The 10,462-nt window shown below is 61.9% G+C and overlaps 1 protein-coding gene across 18 annotated transcripts in view; it reads left to right on the top strand.

Annotated features, from left to right (window-relative positions):
* The first annotated feature begins 8,998 nt into the window (after positions 1-8,998).
* FBRSL1 (fibrosin like 1) overlaps positions 8,999-10,462 on the top strand; it is an 82,700-nt gene continuing 81,236 nt past the window's right edge. For all 18 annotated transcript variants that reach the window (XM_027576253.2, XM_027576256.2, XM_027576252.2 and 15 more), the window contains exon 1: positions 8,999-9,328. In XM_027576253.2, coding sequence (XP_027432054.2) covers positions 9,050-9,328 — 279 coding nt within the window. In that variant the 5' untranslated portion in view covers positions 8,999-9,049. The remainder of the gene's footprint in view (positions 9,329-10,462) is intronic.

The following is a 10,462-nucleotide window of genomic DNA, read 5'->3' as shown; positions in this document are numbered from 1 at the left end:
CCAGGTGAGTTGGGTTCGGGTCCTTCACAACAGGAAGGGCTCTGCTCTACAGAGCTCTGGGGGCAGGTGATACGTGAAAGCTGAGCCAGGTGAGCTCTGAAGTGTGGGGCGAGGCGGGAGAGGACAACTCGGCATCAGGTGGCCACCTCTCGTGCCCCTCCAGCCCAGGGCCACCACGTACACCCACACCGGTGGTCCCCTGCACGAGCCCAGCAGTGCGGAGCACTCAGGCTCTGCAGCCTGTCCCTGGAGTGATAATTTTCAGCCCAAATCTCTACAGGTCGTCTCGGATCAGGCTGTCATTGTTTGGGGAATTCTCTGGAAGCACCTGGAACAAGGCCTAAAGAATAACCTGAATATGGAGAGACAAGGACATCCCACGCCGCAGACCCCGGTGCAAGCAGGCCGGGGACAGGGCGAAGCACACGGCTGGGGCTGGAAGAGAAGAGGCGGGGTGGGGGCTGCGGCAGAGGAAAGGTCCTCTCTGCCTGCAAGGGTCCCAGCAACCGGGCCGGGGACCTCCTCCCGCCACACAAGGGGACTGCAGCAGAACTCAGATCAGGTTCGGAATCTTCCAAAATAGAGACGGGGGGACTCAGGCAGGGGTGGTGTCCGACGTCTCCCACAGAGGGCTCGGCACAGAGTGGGTGCTCAGGAGTAACGCTGACCTGACTTGGCCCGAGACTCAGCCCTGCATGTTCTCCGAGGGGCCAGAAAGCAGGGCTCCCGCGCCGGAGTCCAGACAGTCACACACAGAGCAGCCCATGTGCGTTGGGTCCCGTCCACACACCGTCGTGGAGAAATCCACTGCTAACAAATACTGGTGTGCCCTCCCTTCCCAGCCGCCTCTCATATGGGGGGCCCCTAACACCGCTCCACCGCGTGTCACCTTGGGGAGAAGGCATTACAAGTCGGGGTGTTCCCTCTTGGGCTCTGTTTCACAGCTGGGGCGATGACAGACCCTCCACGCACCTGAACCCCTAAATGACTACATGGAGCAGAGTCCCCCTCACCCCCAGCGCGTGGGCGAGAAATAAACCGGTACTGAGGGGCTGGTGGCCAGAGCAGGCCACCACAGCGTCATGCAGTCCATCGGGGCTGGGATGTGAGTGAGCAGCCACCACGTGGCAGGAGCACCTGGCCGCCCAGCCCAGCCCCCATGGTGCGCTCACAGCAGCCTCCTTCAGCTGGCCCCGCTCCCACCCAGGATGCTCTCCCTCTGCCTTCACCCACGTGGAGGCTGGGCATCTGGGAGAGAGGAGCTGACATATACAGATGCTATCCGGCTTCTCTCTGGGTTTCTCATAACCTTAGCGACCTCCTGACGCTCGCAGAGCTCAGAAATCGTTTGCCAGATAAACCAAGAGATGAAGGACGTGCCTGACGGCTGCCAGGGCCGGACCCCCGGGGGCCACTGCCTGCTCTGAGCAGGCAGGTGGTGGCATCAGCCCTGACCGAGGGCAGCCAGGAGCCGGCAGAGGAGCATCAGGCTTCAAGGCACAGGCCCCACCCGGCTCTGGGGCCTGCATGGGCTTTCCACAGGTAGTAGGGTCATCTCAGACAGCATTCTTTTGGGAAGACGTGCTTATGGCAGAAAAAGCAACACAAACTGGCTCAAGCAAAAAGGGATGCACTGAATCATGTGTCTGTGAAGTCCATGGGAAGTTCTAGCTTCAGGTACAGCGGGATCCAGGAGTTTAAAATGTCTTCAGGACACAGTTCCCTCCGTCTCCTTGCTCAGCTCCCCTCCGTGTGATATCCATTCCCCAGCAGGTATTCCCTCCCCTTGTGATGGCAAGATGGTAGCCAGAAGCCCCCCTGCCCCCCAACACCTGCCTGCCCCCAAAACCTGAGGGAAAGAGTGACCTTCCCTTCCAAGTGTGACCACCCACTCCTGGACCAATCACTGGGGACAGGGAAATGGGATTTTTCAGTTGGCAAAACGGGTGATGAGCTCACACCTGGAGCCAGAGATGGAGTTAACACCTCCCTAATTTTGCCGACTGAGTATAGGACAGAGTGGCCCCAAAGAAAACCGGAGTCCTGTTACCAAAGTCAGCATGACGGCACAGTGCTCATGGCCACCAAACAGCCACACACGCCCTGCTCCCCTGCCCACACAGCCCCATGCTGTTGCATAAGCGGCAGAAAGCTCTTGACCACACTAAAGACAGGCCCCCTCCCCCGGCCTTAGGACAAGTCGCATCTGGTTTAAGGCAGTCTTAGTGAATCCCACCTCCCCCACTTTGCCAGATTTTCATTTTCCCAGAGACCTTTACAACAATTAATGGCCATGAGCCTCTGTTCGGGTCCATGAGAACCCCTGGGACTGGCACCCAGGCTGCTGTCCTCGTCGGCATGGCCTTTGGAGTGAGCACACGATGTCTAGAGCTACAGCAGCTGTGTTGTGCCTGTGAAGTACCAGGTAAGAAGAGCAAAAGCCAAAGCTGTGAGCCGTGCTCTGTTTCTCGACTGTCGCGTGGGTAACACACACATTTTCCCCGTAGGGAACAGCTAAGAGTGACTGCTGCGCATTGGTACCACCACCATCTACCAGCTAAGAGTCCTGTAAAGATTAAGGGAGTTTGCATGGGGAACTGTTTGGAACCCTAGGGGTAACAGTGAGCTCCCAGTGAGTGACGGCTGCTAGACTCACCGCTGTCACACCACCACACCGTGCTCCCCCCGAGGAAACTGCTCTTGGCCCCATGCTCCTCTCCAGCTGCCATCCGCATCATGCCCCCTGAGCGGACACACTCACAGACCCCACGTCCAGTCACTCAGCGGGGCCCTCCACCCCCTCTATGCTGTGGAAACTGATAGATACAAGGAATTGGTAAGGTGGACTGTGATGATTTGCAGAGTACTCGCCCCCTCTGGCTGACCGCAGGCCCTGGCGGGCCGGGTCTGCACCTCTGGAGATCACACCCCCTCACTGCACACCACAGATGTTCTGAAAGTCACCGACGGCTTGTTCCTGTAGCCTGGGCTGGCCGAGCGGAAACGTTTCAGTCCCCACACACAGCCCCGTCACGCATCATCCCATCTGCACCTGTCAGCTAGTCCACAAAAGTGCCAAGTAACAAACACCCAGGAGCCTCACAGCTTTGGATGAAACGTATGTATGGTTCGTACGTCTGAAGGTCGCCCATTCATCTCAGCTGGACTCAGGCTGGGGTGGGCGTGCCTGGGCACCGTAGCCACGGCATTGGTCCCCGGCGCCTGGGGCTAGCAGGGCCAGCCTGGTCAGGCCCTCCTCGAGGCCACAGCAGAGGTACAGGACAGCAGGTGGAAACACACAGCATCTCTTGAGTCTGGCGTCAGAATGGGCACACGGCGGCTTCCGTCCCTTCCACAGACCAAGGCACGGCCTGGCCAGGCCCAGGCGGGGGTGCTGGGCAGGGTATGGGCCTGGTGGTCACTTCCCGTGGCCACAGACCACACAGCTTGAAACAACACACACCTATTCCCTCACAGTCCTGGAGGCCAGAAGTCCTCCATCGAGGTGCAGCCGGGCCGAGCTCCCTCTGGAGGCTCTCACTGTGTTCTTCCCGTTGCCCTTGACCTTGACCTTACAGGCTGACAGTGCTGCAGCCCTCATCTCCCCTTGGAAAGCTAATCTCATGAGTCCAGCGCTACCTAAGGCCCAGGTATACCTCTGATTTTCCACAGTGGAGAAAGCGAGTTTAGGTTTGGGTTTCTGTCAGCAACAAGGGGAAGAGCCCTGTGAGTCCAGGCGCTTTGTCCAGAGGCCTCTCCTCCCTCCCAGATCCCAGAGGCCTGCCCTGCTGTCAGCACAGCTCAGACCAGGTTCCGCGTGGGGACCTCCCTGCCCTGAAAACGCCCTGCAATCACTGCCTTCTCGCAGGAGGCCCCCCTCCTCCCCCAGGGCTAGGCCAGCTGGAAAGCACCCTCCAAGGACAGCCAGGAGTCTGGGATGCCCGTGGCCCTCCTGGCGAGGAACGCTCAAAGCACACATTGCTTATGGCCCCTGCTGGGTGCTGGCACTGAGTCGGGCCCAAGGCTGCTTGCTCTTCTGGAGCTGACGGATGTGTGCACGAAGCAGAGTGTGCACCAGGATGGCCGGAGAGGGCGCCCATGTGCGGGAGGCCTCAGGTCTCAGGGGCACCATCTGTGGGGTTGGGCGCCAGAGCCGGGCCTTCCACCACAGAGGGACGGGGTGGTGGGGACAGCACGTGGGGTGTGGGCACGCCTCTGGGGAGGGTAGCGGCAGCTGTGAAGATAGTCTAGACAAACCCGAGCTACCGAGCAGACCACTCGCCACCCCCACCCACATGACACTGCTATCATGCTTCATCAGGACTAGGAGGTGGAAGGAGAGGGGCAGGAGCCCTCGGGCTGCAGGCCTGGTGGTGTCCACGCGGCGTGGGGGCAGGGGACTGTTGATCCTAACTCTGTGTGCAACTGAGGCAGACCTGGTGCCTTGCAGGCTCTCCAGAGAAAACTGGTCCTGCTTTTACTTCTGCCTACCCGAGCATGCACCAGCTTCTCATGTGGGCACCCTGCTCAGCATGAAGCCACCAGCCGGCCTCTGGGAAGAAATGATATCAGAGTCAGGGCTGAGGAAGAGGGTTGGGTGTGGACGGACAGGGGCAGAATGTGGGTAGCCCCCAGGGCAGAAGCAGGCTCAGAACCTGACCACAGAACAGATCCTGAGGAGCAGGAATCAGGGGAAGGGCCACATTTGCGACAGGTGCACCCGGAATATCTATCAATCTCTTGGATACTGTTCTGAAGACAGATTGTGATTCCAGGAACAGGCTGTGACAAATGGGAATCTAGTCCCCAAATGTTCACTTCCTCTCTGTTGCAGACCCACACGCATCCCCTGCCATGGGGTTCTGCAGTGCCAGCCCCCCACCCACCCCAGGGGCGGGCATCAGCTTCCTACCCCACGTAGGATGGTCTTGGCCACCTGCCTTGCCTTGCACCAGATGTGAACAGACAAGATGCAAGGCCTACAGCATAGACTTTCAGCGTGCCTGTGTGGTTGAGCTTGGCCCTCCGAGTTTTGTACAGAGAACATCCCAGGTAGCTCACCTCTTGCAGCCTGGGTCCCAGAGAGATACCTGAACCTGACCCACAGTCTGGAGCAGAGTCCCTCAGGTCAACCTACAGCCCTAGGAGCAAGAAAAAAGAACTGGTGTTGTAAGTCACAGAAATTATGTGGGCTGTTCGTTACACAGCATTATCATGGCGGGAGCGAACACACCTGCCATTCCTTGGCTGGGGGATGGTGGGATTTCTCAGTGAGCCGACCAAGATGGTGTCCATGGAAGTGGTCTAAGTATCTGAAATGCACTGAAGTGCTCTTACCTGAAGGAGGTGCAGTGGATACCAGGACGCACAGAGGAGCTGACCTCCGGTTCATAGATGCGGCACCTGGGGCCAGCCTGCTAGCCAGGACTCAGCATCTTCTGGCTGCCACCCTGCAAGCAAAAAGCATGTTTGAACCACAAAGGAGCCACTGGCCCTGCTGATTTATAGGGCCTGAATCGGATCTGTGAGAGCAAATTGAATTTTGAATAGAATTTCATGTCAATTAACTTTGCTCAGAGCCTTACAGAAGAGCTGCTACTCTCTAAAGCAAAACCAAACGGTGAAGATTGATGGGGCTGACAGGCCATCCTGGAAGCGACTAATTACCAGCAAAGCCTCTCCGAGCTGTGCTGGGGAGGGCGCCGTGCCGTCCGCAGTGACCAGGTGAGGGCTGGGCTTCGGGCCACAGCCACGGGCCAGCACTTCCATGGCAGGCTGGAGTGGAGAGAGTCTTCTCTCTGGCGGAGTTCGCGTCTGTGGGCAGGGCCCCCTCTCCCCTTACTGCACCCGGAAGGATGGTCCTCGGTGACGGGATGAAGTGGCAGGGGAGACCTGGGCCGGCCGCAGGCCAAAGAGCCAAGCCCCAGGGGCCTGGGAGGGAACTAGTGAGGCGCCCAGAACTAGGGCAACAAGAAGAGGGAGGCTATCGCGGTCATCAAGAGCCAAGCCCTGAGGGTGGGAATCGCCTGGGGGAGGGGCAGGATCCCATTCTCAGGGACACTGGTGGCTGCAGAGAGGGGCACGCGTCTGCAAGCCCTACTATGTGCCAGGTGCTGTTGTGGCTCTGAACCCTGTGGTCCCCAAAGTGTGGTCCCCAGACCTGCAGCCTGTTTGTCGGACATGCAAATTTTCAAGCCCCACGTGGGACCGGATGAATCGGAAGCTCTGGGGCAGGCCCAGAGATGCATGCCAACGAACCTCCCAGTCCCACGTGACTGACAGTTTCAGAGCTGGAGAACTCGCTGAACCTTCAGACCACCCACTGCGGGAGCAGAGTCATCACCTCCAGCCCTGTTTTGGAGCAGGGACCCCCAGGGCAGAGAAGCCTGATCATTCCCCTAGTCTCGTGGGAGGAAACTGAGGACGCTGGCTCTATGACTGCCCTGCCCAGCGCGGCATTGTTCTAGGAGGGGGGGAAGGGGCAACAGGAAAGGGCCCATTGGAAGTCCCAGGCTGGGTGTAGGGTGGGTCTGTGCACCCTACAGAGCAGATGTGGAGCCTGGAAGCTGCCCTCGGAACAAGCCTTGGACCAAAGGGCCTGTATCCAGATGAAATCCTGCAAAATTATCCCGGGACACCCTCCAATGCCCACATTTTCTGGCCTTCTGTCCTCAGGGGGGATTTAGGGTAGCGGGCATACAGAGGGACCAGTCTGGGTCCATTTCTGTCTTCCTAATGAGGTTCTTACAACTCACAAGGGATGATGCTGGAGGAGTCAGAGTTTTCATAACAAAACCTGGAATGGGAAGAGGTGAGGAGAACCCTGCCCCCACCCTGGGAAGGCTAGGAGAGGCTGGGGAGGGCCCAGAGCAGAGAAAACCTTGCCGAGGGGAGGGGCTCGGGTGGCCTGGAGGCTGGCAGTTCTGGGGCCTGAGACCCCAACCCTGTGTCTGGAAGCTTGTAGAGCTGCCTTTCCAACGACCACCAGGGACAGCCCGGCCAACGGGGCACCTAGACCATCCACCTCCCTGCCCCCCCCCACACACACTGGGGCCCTCAGCCCTCCAAGGGGCAGGGTGATACAGACTGAAAGCCCAAGTCCCTATATGGGGGGCAGTGGACCACCCCTCCAGCATTGCCCAGGGCAGCACTTCCTCACTGAGCAAGGGGGCACCTTCCAGAGCTCATGCACTGTGTTCCCTTCAGTCTCCACATAGTGCAGCAAATGTTACCGTGCCTCAGTGCCTTTGTATGGGCTTGTGCTCTCTGCAGGGAAACATGGTTCCGCCAGGTCCTTCTCATCTTGCGGGTCTCAGCTCAGATCTGCACTCAGAGGCATTCTGGGACTACCCAATACTCACTTTCTATAGCACCTCCCTATTCAGTTAGCTTCATGTTATCATCAGATATTGTTATTTGGCTCTGTGGTCATGTTCTCTCCCACTTCCAAAAGGGCCGTCTGTCTCGTCCACTACAGCCTCACAGACAGTGCCTGGACCTAGTGCATTTGGTAAGTATGTCTTGAGTGAATTAATGATCTTGGGATTGCAGAAAAAGCCTCTCCCCACCTGCATGTCCCTCCTTTCCCCAGGCAGTCCCCTGTTGATGAAAGAGGAAGTTCACCATTATATCTAGCTTTCAACTCTCCAGCTGCCCCTTCCCATCTGTTTCTGCTCTTCGGTAGCACCCCAAACTGCTGTCTCAGTGCAAACCAGGCAGCCCTGGGGTCTCAGTGAGGGTACATTCTGGGGTCTCTGGTCTTGGGAGGGCTGCCCTACTCTAAAATCTGAGCAACCTGACATGCGAGAGGGAGGGGGGTGCGCTGCGCCCGGAAGTGCAGCAGGGAGGTCAGAACTCCACCTGGGCAGGGGCAGTGGAGAGCTCCAGGAGCTGAGAGCCTGCAGGAGACCCCCTGCAGGAAAAGGGCAGGGGGCCACATGGAGACAGGTCAGGTTGGGGTGCGGGCTAGTGGGAGGCCAGGAAACTTTCACCCGGCCTTCACACGCTCTCTGGGAAAGGGCAGTCCGTCCCCCTTCTACACACATCCCCCGTGGGCAGGACTTCTAGTGCCTGGGAGAACTCCCCCAGTGAGACCCCCCACCCCCACCCCAGCCCCCAGCTCGGTGTGACGGTGAGCTTGCCCCTCGGCCGCCGTGTCGGGTTTGGCTGGAGAGGCCCCCCCCCTCCCCTTTTCCGGAGCGAGACCGAGGCTGGAGAAGGGCCGAGACCCCTGGACCCTGCACTTCCCACGTGAAGGGGCCCTGGCCCAGGTGCTGGCAGAGGGGCGGGAAGAGGCGCGGCCTTCCAGCTCCCTCCCCGAGGGGCGGAGCCTGCAGGGGCGGGGGCGGAGCCTGGAGGGCGGGGTCTCGTCCGCCGTCGGCGGGGCGGGGCCGACATGGGCGGGGCGACGGGCGCTTGGGGCGGAGCCTTGGCGGGGTCCGGCCGGCGGCGGCGCTGGAGGGGCAGGGCCAGGGCGCGGTCTGGGCGGGGCCTGGGCGGGGCTGGCGCCGGGCTCCGCGCAGCGCCCACTTCCTCTGGCGCTGGCTGCCGGGCGGAAGTACGTCAGTTGTTATCCGCTCCGGGCGCCGCCACCGCCGCCGCCGCCGCCGCCGCCGCCGCCGCCGCCGCCGCCGCCGCCGCCGCCGCCGCCGCCGCCGCCGCCGCCGCCGCCGCCTCAGCCTCAGCTTCAGCCTGAACCTCAGCTTCACGAGCCACGGCTCCTCAGCCCGGGACCCGCCCCGCCCGCGCTCCGCCCGCCGCCGCCGCCGCCGCCGCCCGCCGCGCATGAGGCGCGCCCCCGGGTCCGCGGCCGCGGGCCGCTGAGCGCCGGCCGCCCCGCCGATGCGCGCGGCCGCCCGCGCCGGGGCTCCCAGGCCGCGCCGGGCCCGGGGCTGAGGGACCCCGCGCGGCATGCCCGGCCCGGCCTGCCTTCCGCCGCCGCCCAGGGCCCGAGCCCGCGCGGCCTGCACCGAGCCCGGCGGCGCCGCGTAGCGCAGCGGCAGCGGGAGCGCGGGAGCCCGACGGCGCGGCCGCAAGGTCACCGCGCACCATGGAGGCCAAGGTCCGCCAGAGCCGGCGCTCGCGCGCGCAGCGGGATCGCGGCCGCCGTCGGGAGGCGGCCCGCGACGCCCGCGACCAGAGCGCGTCGTCGGGCGACGAGACCGAGCCCGGGCCTGGCAAGGAGAACGCGGGCCTGCCCCGCGCGCCCCCGCCCCGCGCCGCCGCCGTGCGCCCCCCGCGCCGCCGCCGCCGCGAGTCCAGCTCGCAGGAGGAGGAGGTCATCGACGGCTTCGCCATCGCCAGCTTCAGCACGCTCGAGGCCTTGGAGGTAGGTGGGGCGGCGGGCGGGGCGCTCCTGGGGCGGCGGCACACCCACCCCTTAGGGCGGCCCGGGCCGCGCGGGCCCCGCGCGCCGCGCAGGTCGCTGCCGGAGGGCCCGGCCGCCTGCGGGGGGGTGCCGGCGGCTGCGAGTCTTGAGCGGCCCGGGAGAAGAGCCCCTGAATTGCCCTGTCCCGGCCGAGTGCTTTCCGGGTGCACACACGCCTTTTTTCAGCCGCTTTCCTTTTCAAAATACCACTTTGTTCGGCTCAGGACGTGCCAGGGAGGTGAGCGGTGCTGGTCGTGGTGAAGGCGGTGGTGGAGTGGAGACTTTTGAGGTTCTTCCTGTTCCTCTTCTGCTCCTTGAGGGTTCTGTTTGGACGGTGCGGGGGGGGGGGATTTCTGAGACCCCCTCTCCTGACGGCTGTTCCACTGGTTAGTTAATAGGGTGGCAAAAAATACCGCTTGTCTGGCTGAGTTGTCTTGGGCAATATTTGCTGAGCAAATACCGCCCTTCTTGCGTGAACCCAGGTGAGTTGAGAAGGAAATGAGTACTGACTGTCAGAGATTTGGCAAGTGGGGTGGGCGGGGACCCACCTAGAGCTGGGTAGAAGTGCTGGCCAGATCCTGCAGGCCTGCCAGCCTCAGCCAACCAGCCCCCTCCCCCAGGGGCCCGCTTACCAGGGGCCGCCAGCATCTGCTGGGTTTGAGGGTCCCAGACATTGCTCAGTTAACAGCCCCCCCCCTTCCCGGAGCTTGGGAGCCGGTGGCCTGGGATCCCCAGTCAGAGGCTCAGCTTTGGGGAGAGGGGAAGTGCCTACATCGCAGATCCCTGCAGTGGGTCCTCTCCCTAAGGTGGGCCAGGTCTGTGGAGAGCCTCAGTGTCAGGTGCTGGCAGCCAGGGGGACGTGGCCCAGGGACAGGCGTGCTCCTTTCTGTCTGGGCAGGTGGATGTGTAGAGGTGGGGCACTTAGGCCAACCACACAGCTCCCTAACCCCCACTCCGGTCCTCTTTGTGTACACCTGGAGGGCGCTAGATGGCTCCCGGATCAAGGAGTCCCCAGCTAAGACACTTCGGGGGGTGGCGCATGCCACAGCTCTGAACTGGGAAGGGGTGGCCAAGTTCTGCGCCGCAGCTTCAGAG

Source organism: Zalophus californianus, chromosome 14 (genome assembly GCF_009762305.2).
Source record: "Zalophus californianus isolate mZalCal1 chromosome 14, mZalCal1.pri.v2, whole genome shotgun sequence".
Lineage (NCBI taxonomy): Eukaryota > Metazoa > Chordata > Mammalia > Carnivora > Otariidae > Zalophus > Zalophus californianus.
This window is presented reverse-complemented; position numbering and strand designations above follow the sequence as displayed.